The 21,121-nt window shown below is 46.4% G+C and overlaps 1 protein-coding gene across 6 annotated transcripts in view; it reads right to left on the reverse strand.

The window, feature by feature from the left end:
• LOC141169838 (killer cell lectin-like receptor subfamily G member 1) overlaps positions 1-21,121 on the reverse strand; it is a 240,318-nt gene that overhangs the window by 27,539 nt on the left and 191,658 nt on the right. For all 6 annotated transcript variants that reach the window (XM_073655129.1, XM_073655125.1, XM_073655124.1 and 3 more), the window contains one exon: positions 18,472-18,525. In XM_073655129.1, coding sequence (XP_073511230.1) covers positions 18,472-18,525 — 54 coding nt within the window. The remainder of the gene's footprint in view (positions 1-18,471; positions 18,526-21,121) is intronic.

The raw sequence follows: 21,121 nt of genomic DNA on the forward strand, positions 1-21,121 counted from the left end.
TCAGCTGTGATCGTACAGCCGGTGCCTGATACATGCTGCCCACAGACCGTGCAGCCGGTGCCTGATACATCCTGCCCACACATTGTGCAGCCAGTGCCTGATACATACCACCCCCGGATCGTGCAGCTGGCGCCTGACACATGAAGCCCACAGACCATGCAGACGGTGCCTGATCCTGTACATGCAGCCCCCGGATCGTGCAGCCGGTGCCTGACACATGAAGCCCACAGACTGTGCAGCCGGTGCCTGACACATGAAGCCCACAGACCAATAAGCCGGTGCCTGACACATGAAGCGCACAGACCGTGTAGCCAGTGCCTGATACATGCCGCTCACGGATCGTGCAGCTGTGGCACCCTGCTATTACAGGTACCACAGGACCCAAAAGGGTGCATGGACGGACTTCTCCACGAGAGGCCCTCATTACATAACAGACACCTCCACCCTTCCACCTCATACCACCAGAGGGAGCATGTTAGGGATATATATACTGGAGGGTGGAGTTAGGCAGTCAGTGTGTGCTGGGACTGAGATCAGTGAAGAAGCAGCATGTGAGCTGCTGTGCTGAGGGCCAGCCAGGGACTAAAGCACGTGCTGAAGCCTTCGGGCCTAGAGCGGGGCCGGAGGCAAGGAGAAGAGTGAGAGGAGTTATGGTGGCAGAGGAGCATCTTAGGCTCACCCCAGAACACAAGCTGGACACCAGGTCCGCGCCTACAGGGTCCTCTACGCCCAGTAGGGACAACCGGTATACCAGGAGGATTCTAGACCCCTGGTCAACCTGAAGCTACAATTATCTAAAGAACTAGGAACCACGAAGGCCCCAGCATCCCGGGATAGTGGTAGCCAGAAGAAAGTTCTTACCACCAAGCATGCAGATGAGGAGAGTGAAAGAGTACAGAAGCTAAGCCTAGTTCCAGGCTGGCCAGAAGCTTTAGAGAGAGGAAGAAACAGATCAGGAGGCCTTATACCCGCTCACTGGGGAGAGTCCAGAAGTGCACCCTTCCTATCAAGTACCCTGGACCGTACCTGCCGTCTACACCAGTAAAGGTACTGAAGCGAACCCCCTGTGTGCGTGTCTGGTATTCTCCCCTGGCCCGGCTGGGCCACCTCTCACCTGCATCCCTTTCATCAACCCTGCCCCGGGGGCCCGCTCCGCCTGTGGGGAGCAGAAACATCCCAGCTGCCATCCCATCACCCCCGGAGGTCTGCAGCAGCGCCGGTACTCATTACCGGGAACCACAGGTGGCGTCACGAGACAAAACTGTTAACAAACCCCTTTTAAAGAGTGACCCCAGAGGACGGGCCCGGGAACCGACTGCCTTGACATCCCAAGGAAGTAAAGGCCCGGGTACCGAGTCCTCTATATTCCCCCTGGGCGAGTCACAGCCAGTGCCTGATCCTGTACATGCCACCCACAGACTGTGCAGCCGGTGCCTGATCCTGTACATGCCACCTATGGATCGTGCAGCCGGTTCCGGATACATACAGCCTAGTGATGTGCGGGCACTAAAATGCTCGTTGTTCGAGTTGAGCAAATTGGAATACTCGGGTGCTCGACCCGAGTAACGAGCCCAATGGAAGTCTATGGGAAACTCGAGCATTTTTCCGGTGGTCTGCAGAGGGCCTAAAAATTGTGGAAATTGATGGGAACAGTGCTCAAATCACATGGGAACAGCATGGGGAAGACCCCTGGAAGCATTTCTGACTCCAAGATCACTGCTGTGAACAACGTTGTCAGAGTATTACGCCACTTTTACGGACTCACAATAAAACATACAAAAACGAAACCAAAATGGATTTTCCTGGGAAAAATGTTAAGAAACATCCTTTCCAGGGTAATGACTTGTATATAAGGCAAAATAAATAACCAAAAACAAAAATGCTCCTCCACTCCTTGGGCTATGTTCACACGTAGCATTTTTAATGTGTTTTTGCACTTACATTGCTTTCAACAGTGAAAGATACATTCACCAGTAAATGTCATTTTAACATTTTACTACCTTATCTTGCCATGTGGTGTGTGAGATATCATCAGACACCTCATACTCTAAGCCACCGTCGACAAGCTGAATGTACGTCTGGCAGAAGTCTGGGAGAAACAGCCCAGTTAAGTAGCCAGGCATTCAACTGGAATAATGCACACCTGGCTATAGTTAGCGCCTACCAATCCCAGATTGGATAGCCGAGCTGTCAATCACAGTACTGACAGCTCCAGCGCGCCCCCGCACCAGATTGGACGGCTGAGCTGTCAGTAACTGCATCCCAGACTCATTGAGGGGTGGACCCTTGACAGTACCCCCTCTTCTAAGGGGAGCCGCCGGACCCCAGGCTTCCCAGGAAACTTTAGATGGAAGGCCCTAACAAACCGATCGGCATTCACATCTCGAGCAGGGACCCAGGATCTCTCCTCTGGTCCGTATCCCCTCCAATGGATGAGGTATTGAAGGGCATTACGGACCCTGCGAGAATCCACATCCCTCTGAAACTCATACTCTAAGCCACCGTTGACTGAAACTGGAAGAGAAGCAAATGAGGGAGACAATACCGAAGGGACAAAATCCTTTAATAGGGATTTCTGGAAGACGTTAGGGATGTGAAGGGATGGGGGAAGTTTAACCTGAATGCCAATGGATTGACTACCTGTAGGATCTCATATGGACCAATAAACTTTGGACCCAACTTTGCCGATGGCATTTTAAGTTTAATGTTCCTGGACGACAACCACACCTTATCCCCGATCTTAAAAACAGGACCCGCTGAATGTCTATCGGCTTTCGGTTTTGGTGAATCTGAGCAGTCCCAATATTCTTTTGATCCTCCTTCCAGATATATCAAAGTCTTTTTATGGCAATTTCCACCCCAGGACATTCAGCACTAATCCTAGAAAATTCACCAATATAGGGATGAAAACCATAATTACAGAAAAACGGAGAGGTTCCAGTAGACTGATTTACTCGATTGTTAAATGCAAACTCAACGAGATGTAAAAATGAAAGCCATAAAGCACCTTAAAATTTGTTCCAAAGATTGATTTGTCCTCTCAGTCTGACCGTTGGTCTCAGGGTGGTAAGCAGATGAAAATGACAAGTCAATCCCAAGTTTACTACAAAAAGTTCTCCAGAATTTAGAGACAAATTGCACTCCCCTATCCGACACAATGTTAAGAGGGATTCCATGGAACCTTACAATATGAGAAATAAACAACGTGGAGAGTGTTTCTGCATTAGGTAATCCAGGCAAGGGAACAAAATGAGCTTGTTTGCTGAATTGGTCAACTACCACCCAGATAGCAGTTCTCCCACCAGACAGAGGCAAATCCATGATGAAATTCATGGACAAATTAGTCCATGGTCTTTCTGAAATTGGCAAAGGAGCCGGTTCCCCAGCCGGCCGACTTTGACTCACTTGGCGCGTGTGCAAACTTCACAAACAGATACAAAATCTTTGATATCATTATGCATGGACGGCCACCAAAAAAGTCTAGCAATGGCTTTCCATGTAGCAGGAACCCTAGGATGACCACTCAAGACGGAATAAGGAAATTCCTGTAACACACGCAATCTTAGGTATACAGTTACAAATAATTTAGATACTGGAGTAGCAGGAGGAGCCAACGACTAGGCATTACAGATCTCCTCCACCAATTGTGAGGTTACTTTAGAAACCACAATACCCTGAGGAATAATGGAGGATGGAGGTTCTGGAGAAACTGAATCGAGACTATGAGATAATGCGTCAGCTTTCACATTCTTAGACCCCGGTCTGAATGTAATTGAAAAATTAAACCTTGAGAAAAACAAGGACCATCTGGCCTGTCTAGGAAATAACCTTTTAGCTGATTCAATGTAAGCTAGATTCTTGTGATCAGTGACAACAGTAATTGGATGAACCGCTCCCTCCAAAAAATGCCTCCATTCCTCAATGGCTAATTATACAGCAAGTACTTCACGATTCCCAACATCATAATATCTTTCCACTGGCGAAAATTTTTCAGACAAAAAAAGCACATGGACGCAAGTTAGTCAGAGTTTTGGGCCCCTGCGACAAAACCCCCCCAACTCCGACCTCCGAAGCATCCACCTCTACAATGAATGGTTCTTGGAGATCAGGTTGGATCAAAATGGGAGCAGACATGAAACACTCTTCTAATAGCACCCGACGACCATACCTTGAGATTTGCTCCCTTATGTGTAAGGTCAGTAAGAGGTTTAGCAATCTGAGAAAAACCCTTGATAAATTTCCCATAATAGTTGGCGAATCCCAGAACACGTTGCAAAGCCTTAAGATCACGAGGCTGAACCCAGTCAATTATGGCCTGTACCTTCCCAGGGTCCATCTTAAATCCTTCTGCTGACGAGATGAACCCCAAGAATGAAATTTCCTGAACAGAAAAAGCACATTTCTCTAATTTAGCAAACAAGGAGCTCTCCATTAATCTTTGTAACACCACCCGGACATGTTCCTTATGAGAATCCAAGTCTGGAGAGAAAATTAGAATATCATCCAGGTAAATTACAACATATCTTCCAATGCAATCAGAGAACATATCATTCATAAAATTTTGAAACACAGAAGGTGCATTGGATAATCCAAGTGGCATGACAAGGTTTTCAAACAGACCCTCCGACGTTAAAAATGCAGTTTTCCACTCATCACCGTCCCGGATGCGTATCAAATTGTAAGCCTCTCTAAGATCAATTTAGAGAGCATCCAGGCCCCCAGAAGCTGATTATATAGGTTGTGGATGAGTGGAAGTGGGTAAGTATTTTTAACCGTGATTTTGTTTAGTTCTCGAAAATCGAGGCAAGGACGGAGACCCCCATCTTTCTTTTTAACAATGAAAAATCCAGCAGCTACCGGAGAGGAGGAAGGACGAATATGACCCTTCCGTAAACTTTTGTTAACATATTCTTTCATGAGGGCCCGTTCAGGCCCAGACAAATTGTAAAGGCGAGCTTTAGGAAATTTGGCACTAGGAATAAGATCAATAGCACAATCATAAGGACGATGGAGAGGTAGTATCTCTGCCTTTTTTCTGAGAATACATCTCCGAAGTCCTTCAAGTATCCCGGCAGACCCTTCAGACTAGCGGAGCATATTTGTACAGTTTTTAGACATTTCTCACAACATTTGGAGCTCCATTTAACAATCTCCCTCTGACACCAATCAATCACAGGATTATGAATCTGGCAGCCCCAGTACCAACCCAGCAGGCAAATTATCCAACACAAAACATGAGATGGATTCAGAGTGGAGAGCTTCTACTTGAAGCGTGAAATCCACCGTTACCTTCTTGACCAAATTCCGGGATAATGATGTCTTGTCAAGGGCGAATATTTGCATGTTTCTTTCTAAACTAACTGTCCCTAACCCTAACTTCAGAACCAGCCCCGAATCAATAAAGTTAGCAGCAGACCCACAGTCAATGAATGCCAATGTTGATAACACCTGGTTGTCAAAGGATAACACTATACTTATCAGTACTTTAGTAGAGGAAGAAAAAGGTACTTGGGAGTCTGATTGACCTCCTCGACCATCACCCAGACTCAGACGTTCTCCTGACGGTTTGCTAGCCTGAGGACGAGTTGGGCAATTCTTGAGAAAATGTCCACAGGGACCACAGTACATACAGAGTCTGAGATCTTGTCTACGTTTTTTTCTCCACAACACGACTGGCAACGCTAATCTCCAATGGCTCCACCTCCAGTAAATGGACCTGCTCCAGGTAAATATAATGGGCAGCCTGCTGTTCATCATGTCTCTCACGGATTCTACCGTCCATTGGTATGGCCTGGGTCATGACCTCCTCTCACTGCTCCCCACAGGCGGAGCAAGGCCTCAGGGCAGGCAGACAGGATGGAGGGGGTAGTAGTGCGGGGAGTACGGGCACCGCGTCGCATGGTATGGCGCATAATGAACAGTCCGGAGGCCATAGGGGTGAACTTCCAAGGCTTTACTCACTTAGAGATGACAGCGGGAAGGCGACTCCCTGCTCCCCGCGGAGTCCTGCGGCTACCAGGGACGGTGGTCCGACTACCTCCGAGAAAGTCCAGCGTTCAGTCGTGTCCCTTCACCAGAGTGTTCCTGCACTACAGACTTCACCCTTTCCCGACTGTGCGTGTGTAGATATGCCGGGTCTCCCTCTGAGCTCCTCTCAGGACTAGGGCACGGTTAGCAATTCCTCTCCATCCGATGCCCGGTGGGATCCTCAGGGCCTACCGGGCTTTCCCAACCAGGACTTGGAGTGACAAGGTCGGGTGTCGGGGGCCGGTACCCCTCTTGCAGCCGGAATCCCTCTGAATAGATCAGGTAGGCGAGGACAGGTGGCTTACTCCGCTCCGTCTGCATCCTCCCCGGGACCCATTTGCTGGGGAGCCACACTCTAAAGTTCCCGGGCCTTCTTGCTCATGGTCCTTGACCGGGCTGAGATATTCCTTATCTCCTGCCTGCCCATCATCCCAAGGCCTAGGGACTAGGGCCGTGTCTCCATCCCCTGCAGGCCCACACAGGATCCACTTTCAGGGTAGGAGATCACGTTCTGACACCAGTCAGGGTACAGCCATAGTACAGCCGAGTACTGTCAGGATACAGTCAGAGAACAGCCAAGAACCAAGAGCCAAGATGGCCTTAGATTAAATATTAGATTTGAAGTGTAACTAACTTGTAAGTCCTCCACCCTCACCCACTAACTGGTTCCCCTAACTCATGGTTCCCCAGTCTACCTGTAACCAGGGGAGCAGCACCTAGTGCATACTAGCTCCCTCTGGTGGAGAAATGTGGTGTTGGATGCAAGGGCTGGGTCACAACTATCACACTGGGCTTACCTCAGAGGAGGAACACTACACTCCATTAAAGAAGTGCAGCATTCCTGTGGCGGTCGAACCCTCAGGGGCGCCACACAGTGACTACAATGGCTGCCAAATATTTGGAGGCACTCCAAAGCCCCTTGCAAGAGATGTAGAGGGGGGCCTCATGTAAAAATTTATTTTTCCCATTATTAGGAAGTGGGTCTCCCATACTGTTTGCCTATGCAGTGAATGCAAGGGCTGCCAAAAATTTGGAGGCACTCCAATGCCCCATGGAAGAGACATAGATATGGTGGTCATATGGTGGTGGAGAATGAGTATGAGGAAAAAGAGGAGGACAGCAGCAAATAGACAAAATCAGACCATGTCTGGGTGTGAAGAGGTGCATGGGAATAGACCTTCCAAAAAAAAGACACTGGATTTGAGTTTGTTATGCTGCTATCATTCGGTGGTGTTGAAAAGTCTGGCCCAATCCAGCCCTTGTTCATTTTTATAAGAATCAGCCCGTCAGCATTTTCATTTGACAGGCGGATGTGCCTATCAGTTATAATTTCCCCGGCGGCACTAAAAGCCCGCTCTGGCAAAACGCTAGCGGCAGGGCAGGCCAGGACCTCCAAAGCGTAGAGAGCCAGTTCATGCCACGTGTCCAGCTTGGATACCCAATAATTATAAGGCACAGAGTAATCACGGAGGACGTTGGTAACGTTGGCAAGGTACTCACTCCTTCAGCATCTTCATAAAATTATCCCTCCTTGTGAGAGTACCCAGCGCATCAGGGCCTGTGCGATGGGAGGGTCTGAGAAAACTCTCCCAGACCTTTAACAGTGTTCCCCTGCCTCTGCTGGATCATATTCGTGTCTCTCTCGCTTGTACTCCTTGGTTGTCAAACGAACTGTGACCTCTGCTGCCAGCACTTTCAGATGGGAATTTTTTTAATAATTCCGCAACAAGGGCCTTCTGGTACTGTCCCATTTTAGTAGACCTGTCCGCCGCGGGAATAATAGAAAGTTCTCCTTGTAGCATGGGTCAAGAATTGTCTCCAACCAGTAATGACTGTCACCCAAGATTTTGAGAACGCAAGGGTCACGGGAAAGGCAGCGTAACATAAAATCAGCCATGTGTGCCACAATGCTAACAGGCAAGACTTCTGTGTCCTCACCAAGAGGACGAATGACCATGCTCTCCTCCTCATCCTCCCTCTCTTCAGGCCATCCACGCTGAACAAACTATATGACAGTTGTGCGGGTAGTACAATCTATAGCACAGGAAACTAGCTCCTGTTCCTCCTCCTCCTCCTCATTGTCATCCAATCCACGTTGGGATGAGATGAGGCTCGGCTGTGTGGAATCACCCTGTATGGTTCCTTGCTCCATCTCATCGTGCTCCACCTGCAATGCCTATTCTTTAATTGTGAGCTGCGATCATTTCAGAAGATAGAGAAGCGGGATGGTGATGCTAATTATGGTGTCATCGCCGCTCACCAGACATCTATGTCTACTCATAAGCTCTTATGTGCGGAGGCTGACCTGAATACCGATGGACGTTTTGAAGCTGGTACTCAATAACTGCCCTATGCTGCTCACAAATCCTTCCCAACATCTTTAAGGTTGAGTTCCAATGCATGGGGACATTGTACACCAGTCGGTGAGCTGGAAGCTGCAAACACTGCTGAAGCTGTAGCTGACTTTCTAAAATGGGCACACACGCGGTGTACTTTGACAAGCAGATTCGGCAGATCTGTGTAGGTTTTGAGAAACTGCTGAACCACGAGGTTGAGCACATGGGCCAGGCATGGTACGTGTGTGAGACTGCCTCGCTTCAGAGCCACCACCAGGTTTTGGCCATTGTCACACATGACCATGCCTGGCTGTAGGTTCAGCGGTCTCAGCCACAGATCTGCCTGCTCTTTCAGAGCTGTCCACAACTCTTCAACAGTGTGCGGTATGTCACCTAAGCATAATTGCTTCAGCACAGCCTGTTGCCGATTGGCCGAGGCAGTGCTGCAGTGCTTCCAGCTTCCGACTGATGTGGACATTTCGGAGATGGAGGCGGAAGAGTAGGAGGAGGAAGTGCAGGAGCTGTAGAATATGGGGGCTACCCTGATTGACCCAGGGCCTGCAATCCTTGGTATTGAGAGGTCGTGTTCCATCTCAAGGTCCGATTGGGTCCCGGCTTCCACTATATTAACCCAGTGTGCCGTCAGCGAGATGTACCGTGCCTGCCCACAAGCACTTGTCCACGTGTCCGTGGTTAGGTTGACCTTCCAAGTAACTGTGTTGTTGAGGGCACCGCCAATTTTCTGGGACATGTGCTTGTGTAATGCTGGGACGGCACACTGGGAGAAATAGCGGCAGCTGGGGACCAAGTACCGAGAGATGGTCACCGCCATCATGTTGCGTAAAGCTTCTGTCTCAACGAGACTAAAAGGCAACATTTCAAGCGCAAGCATTCGCAAAATATATGACTATAGTAGTGTGGCCTGAAGGGCGTTGGCTGCGTATTTGCGCTTGCGTTCCAAGGACTGGGGTAGGGACAACTGAATGCTGCGCTGGGACAAGGACATGGTTGCTGATGGTGCTAGTTGAGTGTGCAACGCCAGGTGCAGGGCAGGGTCATCTTTGCGTGTGCCATTGACAGGGGAACAAGCAGTGGTGTCACCCGCAGACACTGTTTCTGGACCCTGGTGTTCGGCCCACTTACTCGGGTGCTTTGCTGTCATGTGCCTGATCATGCTGGTGGTGGTCAGACTGCTAGTTTTGATACCCCTGCTGATGCTGCCCTGGCAGATGGTGCAAATTTTCTTTTTGGGGTTATTGGTAGAGTCTTTAAAAAACAACCAGACTCAGGAAGACCAAACAGTTGTACTGGCAACTTCCGTTATGTTGGTGTTCCGGGGAACGGTTGCCCGCCTTGTGTCTGTGGCCAGCACACTGCTTGTTCCTGCCTGTTGTGTTGCTACGTTTCCCTTCCCCTGTGTGCTGCTGTCCTCGCTCCGCATGTCGATGTCACCTTGCCACGTTGGGTCAGTGACTTCATTGTCCACCACTTCGTCTTCCTCTTCCGCACACTGGTTCTCCTCCTGACTTTCTAGCAATTGTGTCTCATCATCATCATCCACCTCTTGCGGCAGTAATTGCACTTTCCCAATGTCACATTCGTGTGACCGTGTCTGCTCAAGTATTTAGGCATCGTTACATGCGTTCTCCTCTTGCCCTGCATGAATCTGGCCGGCCGAGAGGCCCGAATCTACAAATGGAAAAGTGAACAGGTCTTCTGAGTGTCCAAGTGTGGGATCAGTTGTCTCCAGGCACTCGGCATGGTGGGAGGAAGGAGGATCAGGGTGAGGAATATGCGGTCCAGACTCACGACTACTGAGACTTGACCCTGTGGAAGATAGGGTGGTGGCAAAGTGACTGGAAGCATTACCGGCTATCCAACCAACAAAGTTTTCACACTGCTCTGGGTTCAATAGTGGTGCGAACCCCCAGCAATTGGAACAGGAAGGTCGGGTGACAAGATGTGGGTGTTTGTTGTGGCATAATTTCAGCTTGCCCATGGCCTCAGCCTCTGCATGCACCATCACGTCCACTTCCCTGTGCCTTGCCAAGCGTCTTGCCCATTTTAAATGGAGGACAATATTTTCCACAGTCGCTATAAATGGCTGGATTTGTACCGCAGTTATATGTGATACGTCTGATGGACGCCCACGGTTTTAAATAGCAGGCTTGTAGTGTTCTACTACTTACAATGACCACATGTCAATAGCGTCACTGACACACTGCTATAAACTGTAAATGGAAGACAGTATTTTCCATGGCTGCTACAAATGGCTGGATTTGTACCGCAGTTATATGTGATAAGTCTGACGGACACACATGGTTTTAAATAGCAGGCTTGTAGCTTTCTATTATTCAGAGTGGCCATTTGTTAATAGCTTCACTGACACGCTGCTACAAACTGTAAATGAAGGATAATATTTTCCACGTTCACTGCAAATTTCTGGATTTTTATCGCTGTAATATGGGATCATGTCTGATGATGGAAAAGATCTGGCTGTATTATGCAGTACTAATACGCAAATGGAGCAGTAAAATGGTGTACTCTGGATTACTTTTTAAGAAAATAATCAGGATTAAGATAAAAAAAAAAAGTAGCCCTGGCCCCTGATATCTGGGGCTATGTCTACGGATATCTGTAACAGCAGGAGCAGACAGAACGTGCAATGGACACTATTGTGCTGTATACACTGCCACATACAATGCCTGCCTAACTCCTGCTATCACCACTGATTATATGCAGCTGGATTAGTCCTCAGAAGGACTGTTAGTTCAGATGTGTGTGTGTGTGTGTGTGTGTGTGTGTGTGTGTGTGTGTGTGTGTGTGTGTGTGTGTGTGTGTGTGTGTGTGTGTGTGTGTGTGTGTGTGTGTGTGTATATATATATATATATATATATATATATATATATATATATATATATATATATATATATATATATATATATACACACACACACATACACACACACACTGGAGTAGCACTACCTATATCTAACTAACTATTACACCACCAATTCTGTCCCTCACACAGCAGCTCTTCTCCCTACTCTGCCTGTTTCCGGGGTAGACTGTGACGAGTATGGCGGCGCCTGGTCTTATATAGACCCAATGAAGCTATGCAGCCAGCCAATCACTATAATGCCACAACTAACATGGCTACGGCATTACAGTGCGTGACAGACAATCACTGCATGTTCATTGGCTCTCTAAAGAGTGGCAAACATGCTGGTCGGGGACCTGAGCTGCCGCCCAAGCAACCCGGAAATAGTCGCAGAGCGCCGAGCTTGTCGAGCACCGTGATGCTCGGGTGAGTACCGAGCAGTGGCGAGCATGCTCGCTCATCACTACTGATACATGCTACCCACGGATCGTTCAGCCTGTGCCAGATACATGCAGCCCACGGATCGTGCAGCCGGTACCTGACACATGCTGCCTACGGATCGTGCAATCGGTGCTGGATACATGCAGCCCACGGATCATTCAGCATGTATCAGCTGTCAGCAGGGCCGCCATCAGGGCATTACTGCCCTTAATGCTATATGGGGCCCCGTGATCAGCTTCTGCAGAAAAAAAAGTGGCGAGCGCCAGGGCGTCGCTTTCGGCGGCGCACACCTCAGCACTAAGTACCTTACAGGAGCTTTGCCAACAGCTCTCTTATATTTCTCCTGACTTCTGTTCAGGTGACAGCGCGTGTGAAGTCAGGAGAACCAGGCGCGCGTACCTCTCCTGGTGCAGGGACCCCCAAAGCCGGAGTGCTCACAGCCTTCAACACTGAACGGCTGTGTTGCAGCTCCAAGGGGGTCCCTCCTACCCTGTGTCATGCTAGTGAAGGCGCGTATGCGATGACTCATAGCATACGTGCCTGCAGAGAGCGGGAGCCGCGCCAGGATGCCAGCACAGCTTCAGGGATCGTATGAGAGGTAAGTATGAAAATTTTATTTTTTTAAATGAATGAATGGTCTTGGGGATGAGCACATGGGGAATTTGGAGTGAAGGGTGGGAAGAGCGCATGGGGAATTTGGAGTGGAGGGTGGGAAGAGCGCATAGGGAATTTGGAGTGGAGAGTGGGAAGAGCGCATGGGGAATTTGGAATGGAGGGAGGGTGGGAAGAGCACATGGGGAATTGGGAGTGGAGGGTGGGGAGAGAACATGGGGAATTGGGAGTGGAGGTTTGGGAAGAGCAAATGGTGAATTGGGAGTGGGGGGTGGGAAGAGCACATGGTGAATTGGGAGTGGGGGACAGTAAATGATGATGAATAGAGGGTTTGGTTGGGGAGAGCATGGACATGACATAATGAATTGGGGCAGAGGCTGCATGTATAATGAATTGGGGGAGCACGAGGTACAGAGTAAGGGGCATTGAGGATGCAGGAGTGTGACTGGTAATAAATTGGGAGAAAGGGTACAGGTCCTAATTAATTTATATAGAAGGCACAAAGGAGGCATTATTACTATGTAAGGGGAACAGTAGAGGCATTATTATGTGGGGCACTGAAGAGCACTGTTTTTGTTACTAACAGCAGTTGCAGTAATAGGGACACATATGGCACCAGTGGCTCAGCATTGGGGTATCAGTAGGATGAGGAATTTTTGCAAGTTGGGAATATATGGGGTCCGTTCTGTAAATGTGAGAAGTCAGATGTGTCTTTGTTTTAATCTCTGCTGACGAGTCGTGACTGGAAGAAGTTGTCTTGTCAGTCTGGCCAGATGGAAAAGACGGGAAAAGTGAATAACTCCATCAGAAAGAGCATCAGCTGTAAGTCACTATTGTAGCACAGCCAAAAATCATAGCACTGCAGGCCTTGATTAGATGCACCCGACTTGCTTTGACTAAGCACCAGGGCCTGTGTTCACTATATGTGACAGTCTGCTGAATGAAGCAGAGTGAAGTGTGCTGTAGCTGAAGAGTGTCCAGACAAAATGTGAGCTGTAGCTGGGAGAGAGACATGCCAGTCTCTCTCTGAATGGAGACTGCATGGTTGAGCTAGAAAAGCTGCGCAGTCTGTGTGTTGGAGCTGCAGAGTAATGTGTGGAAGCTGCAGTCTGTTCAGTGTGAATTGTACTGCAATCTCTTATATGTTCTGCAGGACATGGTTATCATTTGGCGGTAATATCAGTGTTGGTCTTTGTATAGAGATGTGTTTTCAGTAACATTGCTGTCATTTGCTGAAGGTCCCCTACACCCACTATTAGGGTCCGCCAGCATAGTGGTAATCAGGGTTACTGGTTAGGGGCCAACTCAGATGTTTTGACTCCCCGACAAGCTGAACCTCTAGCTATGCCGCTGACTGTGGAATATGAAGCGCTATATAAGTGAGTAAATAAAATAAATAAATAAATGAATAAATATCATAGTTTGGGGACCATAACTCCCATCAATCCCATCATCCTGGAGTCTAGTCCACAGGTGAGGCTGGAGAGGCCTCTGATCTCTGGAGAATCTTTTGGGAGGTTCTGTCCTATCTGATTCATTAAGGTAATTTCAGCTTCAGGGCGGATTCCTCACAGCTCCAAGAGATCTATGGTATCATCCAGGAAAGTTGTGAGACAGCCAGGCTGAGATATTGTATCTTGAGGTCTCCTTCTATGTTCTGTTGTCTTATAATTATGGTGCACATTTAAAAATGAGGTGGTCTACAATTTGCAATACAAATTAATACACAAAAATCTTGCTTCATTTCAAAAAGACGTGAGCTCCTCTCCAGAAGGTGTCTGGGGTAGAGGCCTTGGCTTAGCAAAGTCAGAAAATGCCCCCCAATTCATTATTGGAGTGTGCCGATAGTGATTGTGGAAATGACATCCACAAAGAGTTGGTCTAAGAGAAAGTGTCCATATTTCAAGAAGATTCCCCAATCTCGCAGTTGCATCCCTGAATTGCATCCCCTGACGGCTGCACCACGTTTCTACTATCACAAAGCATTAGTTAATGGTATTTAGAGTTCGTCCTTTTGGAGAGAACATACGCTACTTCTATCGACTGATGGATTCATTAAATAGAACTTTTATCCCCGACCAAAAATAAAGCAGCGAATGCTATGGGCAAACAATGTGAATAAGCTGCCTGTATTATATATTAAATTAATATGTGCTGATAGGTAGGGGGATAGGGGATACTCACGAGAAGTCTTGGAGGCGATTGGGTGAGTAACGTATGAGTGTGGAGGAGAGAAGGAAGTCTTGCGTGGACCGGAGGTTGCACGTTGGAAGATATTGGGAGATTAGTTTGGAGGTATATGGAGATAACAGATTATGGATGGCTTTTACTACGAACAAGAATCCAGACATCTTATGAATCTAAAGCTACCACGTGCCACTATAACTGAATATTTTTGGGTTCAGAGGATACTTTAGGGTGAACGATAGACCAACCATCTTTAAAGGAGGATTCGGAATACTGTAATACTTTTGAACAGATCTTAAATAAGACTTATTAACATTGACCTTAGACCATTTACACAAAGCCATTAACTTTAATCAAGAAAAGATAAAGTCTATAGAAATACAACTCGCATCTTACTCATCTCCAGAAGAGTTTGAAGCCATCAAAGAAAGAATGCAAGAAACACTTTGGATTAAATGCCAAGAGTCAGAGAAGAAAAAGCGACAGACATTTCTAAGGGAAACTGAGAATTACCTAAGCAATAGTCTCTATAAATGGCGGGACTTCTTTCAACAACGATCTTTTCGTACACATCAAGGTTCAATAGACTAATCTTTTTCAGATATTGAGGATGGTGGAAGGGAACGGTACAGGGCACCTGGGGGATTGTTTAGACCAACAATGCCAACCATCAAGAAGAGGAAACCGAGGCGCGAGGGCCAATGATACAGAAACCGGGAGATCCACGATGACCACGAGATCCTAGGTACCCTTGAGTCCCTTGTCATTAACATCTAATCCAAATGTCTCACTCCAGTCCAACTAGCCTTGTTACAAAAAGGCCTATCATTCTGCCCATCATACAAATTTTATCTTTTCCAATTGGAGATAGAATATTTGTAGGTCATTCGTAATCTCCGGTTAAAGGTATTATTTGACTCCCAGGAAGGCAGAATGATAGACCTTCCATCTTCCACGATACTGATCAACCTTGAGGACCTAGTTATTTTATGCCACCTAAACACAGTCGAGACACTGTTGAGACAATTATTGCTCTCCTGGAAAAAGATATGGCAGGACTAAGAAGGAACATAGATATGAATTTTCTGCACTGTCCCCCTAATCTTAAAGAATCAGATAAACAAGCATTATGGTGTTTTACTGATAAGAATCTAATCTTCAAACCGGCAGATAACGGTGGGGCAACAGTAATAATGGATAGAACCATGTATATAGATGAAATATTATCTCAACTGTCCAATACTGAGGTTTATTGTAAATTATCAGGTAACCCCTGTAAGTCGATAAGACTAAGAAGATGGTTGATCTCTATCTTGCTAAAAATGTCATTGATAAGAAAACATCAGAGCTTTTACAGAAGAAGGATCCCATCACTCTCATCTTCTATGTTTTACCCAAGATTCAGAAATGTCTTGACAAACCACCAAGGAGACCTATAGTTGTCTCAACAGACTCCATTTTGTCACCACTAGCCAATCTTTTTGAAAAAATACTTACCCCACTTATTACGAGCGAGTTACATGTTTGGAAGCCCAGATACTGCATCTAAATGTGCAGCTGGCAACACGCAGGAGCATTGCAAACCTGGAGAGGAGTTTAGAGCTCACTGAGCGGCTCTGGCTGAGGCCAGTGATATGGAGGAGGGTGGAGGTGGGGAAGAGCAGGACCCAGAAGTAGGTAGCTAGGTAACAGTTAGAAGAAGGGTTAGGGGGAAAAGTGCCAGGGAGCCCAGTCTTGATCTGGCACAACCTAGTAAATATGCCTGTTTGGATGATATTAGGAATGCAGGCCCAGAATTAGGATCACTACAGGAAGCCCAGGACCAGGATCACTGCCGCAGGACATTGCTCCTAGCAACCAGGAAGATGACTGCTGTAGGAAGGAGGGAAATAGGAATGCAGCAAAGGCCAGACAGATGTTGGTGGTAGGGGATGCTATAATTAGGAGGACAGACAGGGTCATCTGCCACCGAGACCGTGAATGCCGAACAGTGTGTTGTCTGATGGGGGATTGGGTTCAACATATTGCGGATCAGACAGACAGATTGCTGGGTGGGGCTGGGGACAACCCAGTGGTCATGGTACTAATGACAAAGTTGATTACAGGGAACTAGGAGAGAAGCTGAAGACCAGGACCTCCAAGGTGGTGTTCTCAGAAATACTGCCGGTGCCACGTGCGTCACTACAAAGACAGCGGAGCTTAGAGAGATAAATAAGTGGTGGAGAAATTGGTGCAGGAAGGAAGGGTTTGGGTTCATGGAGAACTGGGCCGACTTTGCTGTCGGCTGCAGGCTCTACGGTAGGGACGGGCTGCACCTCAATGGAGAGGGTGCAGCTATGCTGGGGGAAAAAATGGTCAGACAGATGGAGGAGCTTTTAAACTAGGATCTGGGGGGAGGGAGGGTATTCGTGCTAATAAGTGGATAGATAGAGTAGAAAGAGAGAGTGGGACATCAAGGGTTATAGAGGATATAGGGGGGGCTGGAAAGTAGGGAGCTGAGTAGGAGTAACAAATGTGCTAATACTATTAAATGTCTGCTGGAAAATGCAAGAAGTCTCGCAAACAAAATGTCTGAACTGGAGACTCTTATGTCGGTCACAGAATACGATATGGTGGGTTTTACGGAAGCCCGGCTGGATAAAGCCATGACTGGGTGACAAACATAAAGGGATACACTACAGGACAGGAAAAACAAAAATGTGGAGGGTGTGTATCATCGTTAGATCCAACTTAAAACCTGTGCTCAATGACAACATTGGAGGGCGCTGCGACAATGTAGAGTCAGTCTGGGTAAATGTACATGGGGATGGCCATAATGGAAAGCTGCTAATTGGAGTTTGTTACAAGCCTCCTAATATAGAGGAACAGGTAGAGGATGAAATGCTGCAACAAATTAAAAGGCCGCAAATAATAATAGGGTCCTTATTATGGGGGATTGCAACTATCCAGATATCCAATGGGACATAGAATCTTCCAGTTGCGCTAAAATCTGCAAGTTCTTATCCACAGTTCAAGACAATTAGATGAACCAACCAGGGGAGGTAATCTGCTGGATCTGGTAATCTGCTGGATCTGGTGCTGTCAAATAGACAAGATACAATTTCAGATCTGCAGGTCAAGGAGCATTTGGGAAACAGCGACCATAATATGGTAAGTTTCAATGTAATATTGTGCTATTTACCACCAGTTACATCCTTTGTAACATGTCGTTGTGGACTTCACCGATCACCACTTATTAATGTAATAGATGATTTCGGCGGGTAATTCCCATTGTTTGCCCTCAGCATCAGCTGTCTTATTGTTTGTTGGGGAGAAAAGTTTTACTTTAGTAAATCAGTCGATAGAAGTGAGGAAACTACTCCAAAAGAACAAACTGCAAATAACACTTATTATATAGGGAAACGCGCGTACGCTGCAGGTCCTAATATACTTTATATCACTTGCTGCATTACTAAAGGTGCGCCGGTCTTATTCTGGAAACATTTGGTGGTTCTGTCATTACACCGAGAGGTTTAGATTCTGGTCTTCAGCCATTTATTAATTTGGTGCTTTATCTGATACAAAAGAGCGCAGATACTTTCTCACATGGGTCATATGGAGACAAATGGGGGTAATACCTTCCCTCAGTGTAAGAATACTGCAGGATATATTATGTATAGTGCGGGGAATCCTGAGCTGGGTCTTATACTGGCCGCTAAGTAAGATGAGGGGAGTAGTTATGTATGATGAGAGTGGTAGTTGTGTATGGTGACAGCAGTAGTTATAGATCGCCTCCGCTGTGTCATCATACATTTCCAATTGAGCAATTAAGCAATAATACAGGAAATCTAGAAGGGGGTCTAGAAGTCATTTTTTAGCCAATAAATACAAGAAGTCTCGTCAGTACATCGGCATCATCAGTAACACTGCTGACAACCAGTGGCCATAACTCCCCGTCCCCTGTACACGGCCTCTACCTGCTCACCAGGCGGCTCCTGTGGACTGTACCTGCGGCAGATGACGCTCCCGATCCATTCCCGGACATTGGGGTATCTCCTGCACCTGAGAATGAGAAAGAGCACGTCAGATACACATCCGGCATCACACAGGAGAGAGAAGTACGACCCTCAGCGTTCATCACCATCACTATCACATGTACTTACAGCGACCTCCATAATCAGTGTTGGAGTCACCCACAGAGATACTGACAAATGCATCCCGTAGATGATTGTCGTAGGGATCAATTATTCTCCACTTCTTATAAAAGTATTTGTTATTGAACACATTTAAAAAAAACATGTAAAATAATGATAGAGGAAAGTTCAATCAAGGAGTAAACCAGCTAAAGGCACAATAGTGCGTAGTAGTGAATAGATGACAAAAATAGTAAAGCCAAAATGTTACCTCCGTGTAATAAACTAAGGGGGCAGATAGAATTATAAAAGGGTGAAGATCAGTGGGAATAATACTGATCGTGTTTATGAGTCCCTTCAGGGGTTAATCCTGCTGAGTTTTGGCTGGTATCTCCTTGCTGGCAGATGAGGGACACCTGGAGAATCCAGTAAGCCCAGGATCTGTGGATCAGCTGGAAAGAGACAGCTGACTGATATTTAACCCCTGATGGCCAGCAAAGGAGCATTGCTAACCCAGTTTGAAGATCCCTGGCCCACCACTCCCTTAAATTTCTTTTGTTATATATTAATTGTGGGGTGTTTTATTAGAGTGAGGTTACACCCGGCCTTGTAGCCTTGTAGCTCGGCAGTGTTGGTTGTATTTATATATTTATGGCGCGGCTCAAGTGAATTAAGGTCTGAGCCGCTGTTTACAGAAATGATTATTTATTACTGATTATTTATTATTGATTATTGTGGCTTATTTTTTAATTGTTGATTAAAATCCTTAATAAAACATTGCGGCCTGTTTTCCCAACACTTGGTTTGTGTCTATTATTTTAATTAAGTTCTGATTAGAGTTATTGTATAGCCTTTATGTTCCCATGTCACACTATTATATGTGCAAGAAAAAGCCTCTAAAGCGATAGATGACAAATCAGCAATTCGAGTGCTATAATCTCAGTATACAACATAAATCACTAGGTTATCACCCCATGCGTTGTGTCCTGGAGCCACAGAAACCACCGTCATTGATCCTATATGTAATGTAGCTAATAGTCCAAATAATAAGTATGTGTATATATATATATATATATATATAAAGAACAAGAAAGGCTAATGAACATAAGTATAGGGTCCCATAATGTACTGATCAATGTCCGGTAAAATATTATATGGTAACAAAGCCTAAGAGGGAGTAAGGTCACATTTCAGTAAAAAGAGAGTTCAGGGATGAAATGATCGCAATATGCAGATATGCACAATACTAAAGCAATGGATAATCCATAAGGATACATAGATCAATAGTAAGTAAATATGAAGAAGGCAGAAGTAATGAATAATCCTTGTACACCTGTGAAGAAATAGCCTACATAATGATGACCAGAGCCCTGACGCGCGTTTCACCCTGCTTCCTCAAGGGTCGTGTATAGAGGGGGAAAAGAGCTGTGGGTTTAAATACTGTGTGGGAGCAAATAGAATAAGTGACAAGACCATAATCATTAGTGTCCACAGTGGGGAATAAAAAAATGCAGTCACGTGTGCGACGCATTGCACGCCGGCTCCTGAGATTATGTAATGTCTTCTTCCTGGTTCTGGATGGCGAGACGCAAGCCAGACACTGACACCATGGCAACAAAGTGCCAGTATGTCTGCACATGCGCCAGTGTCCCGCTATGCCGTTCTGCGTAGTTATGGTCGTGCAAGCGCACTGCGACCTGAGTGACGATGGGATGGAGGGGAGATGGATAATATGTAAGGGGATCGTAACTCCAGAGGACGTAAACCATTAATTCACATCAATTCACGCCACCAGCGTATACTGAATAGAGAAATGTAATTACTAAACAGGGGGAGAAGAGACGGCAATTTCCGGACATCTGGCTGCTATAGAGCAGTGACCGGACCATGAGAAGTAACTGATACAATTACTATGTAATACCATGATCCAAAGAAGAGTCTCAATGGAGAAAAAGTGAAAGATCAACTGGCAGATGAAATAAATCTAGGAGGTGGACAATTAATGTATCAAGAATCCAAAAATAGAAACAAGAATGAAATAAAGGTGAAAATAAATATAATAAATGAACAAAATAAAAAACTATAAGTGGCGAATTATAATGAGTAATAATAATAAATGAACCTTTCGTCATCACAGACTTGGCCCTGTCTTGGATCTTTTCATACCTAACCGACAGGACATTCAGCGTCTCCCACTCACACACCACCTCCTCATCTCACCCCTATCTGTCGGTGTCCCCCAAGATTCAGTTCTAGGACCCCTGCTCTTCTCCATCTACACCTTTGGCCTGGGACAGCTCATAGAGTCTCATGGCTTTCAGTATCACCTCTATGCTGATGACACACAGATCTACCTCTCTGGACCTGATATCACCTCTTTACTAACCAGAATCCCACAATGTCTGTCCTCTATTTCATCTTTCTTCTCTGCTAGATTTGTAAATATTAACATTGATAAAATAGAATGCATCATCTTTCCACCATCTTATTCACCCCCCCCCCCCCCCCAACTGACCTATCCATCA

The sequence above is a fragment of the Phyllobates terribilis genome, unplaced genomic scaffold (assembly GCF_046119375.1).
Source record: "Phyllobates terribilis strain yellow unplaced genomic scaffold, ASM4611937v1 Scaffold_1__5_contigs__length_1240528914, whole genome shotgun sequence".
Classification (NCBI taxonomy): domain Eukaryota; kingdom Metazoa; phylum Chordata; class Amphibia; order Anura; family Dendrobatidae; genus Phyllobates; species Phyllobates terribilis.